The sequence below is a fragment of the Sinocyclocheilus rhinocerous genome, unplaced genomic scaffold (genome assembly GCF_001515625.1).
Source record: "Sinocyclocheilus rhinocerous isolate Xijiao unplaced genomic scaffold, SAMN03320098_v1.1 scaffold45, whole genome shotgun sequence".
NCBI lineage: Eukaryota > Metazoa > Chordata > Actinopteri > Cypriniformes > Cyprinidae > Sinocyclocheilus > Sinocyclocheilus rhinocerous.
In genome coordinates, this window is record NW_015632734.1 from 439,089 (window position 1) to 439,564 (window position 476).

Below are 476 nucleotides of genomic sequence, written 5' to 3' on the forward strand. Positions count from 1 at the left end.
TATCTATATGTCTGTCTGTCTGTCTGTCTATCTATCTATCTATCATCTGTCTGTCTGTCTGTCTATCATCTGTCTGTCTGTCATCTATCTATATGTCTGTCTGTCTGTCTGTCTATCTATCATCTATCTGTCTGTCTGTCTGACTAGATTTAACTGTAGTAACAAAATTAAGTAGTGGTTATAACTTTAATGATAACAAGCTGCATTTTGTGTCATGTTACAGTGTAATTTTCGACAAAAGCAGTAATCTCATCAATATATCTGAAATGAATTTTGACAAATTGTATGCTGGAATGTGTTTTTGTTGTACTAATATGAGTTTGTTAACAGATCTTTAGGTTGGGACTCCTCACAGGAGACATTTTATGTCAAATCCGTCCAGAGCAAACAGACGACTCTGGAACGACAGGTCAGACTTTACTGGGGCTTATATCTGCATTGTACTTGCACCATATGCAGTTGGGTCACTCTCTCTC

General features: G+C 37.0%; 1 protein-coding gene across 1 annotated transcript in view; it reads left to right on the forward strand.

Annotated features, from left to right (window-relative positions):
- The window catches only part of LOC107742948 (DDB1- and CUL4-associated factor 17), an 11,564-nt gene that overhangs the window by 4,609 nt on the left and 6,479 nt on the right, over positions 1-476 (forward strand). Inside the window, exon 5 of the mRNA XM_016556031.1 lies at positions 320-409. Coding sequence (XP_016411517.1) covers positions 320-409 — 90 coding nt within the window. The remainder of the gene's footprint in view (positions 1-319; positions 410-476) is intronic.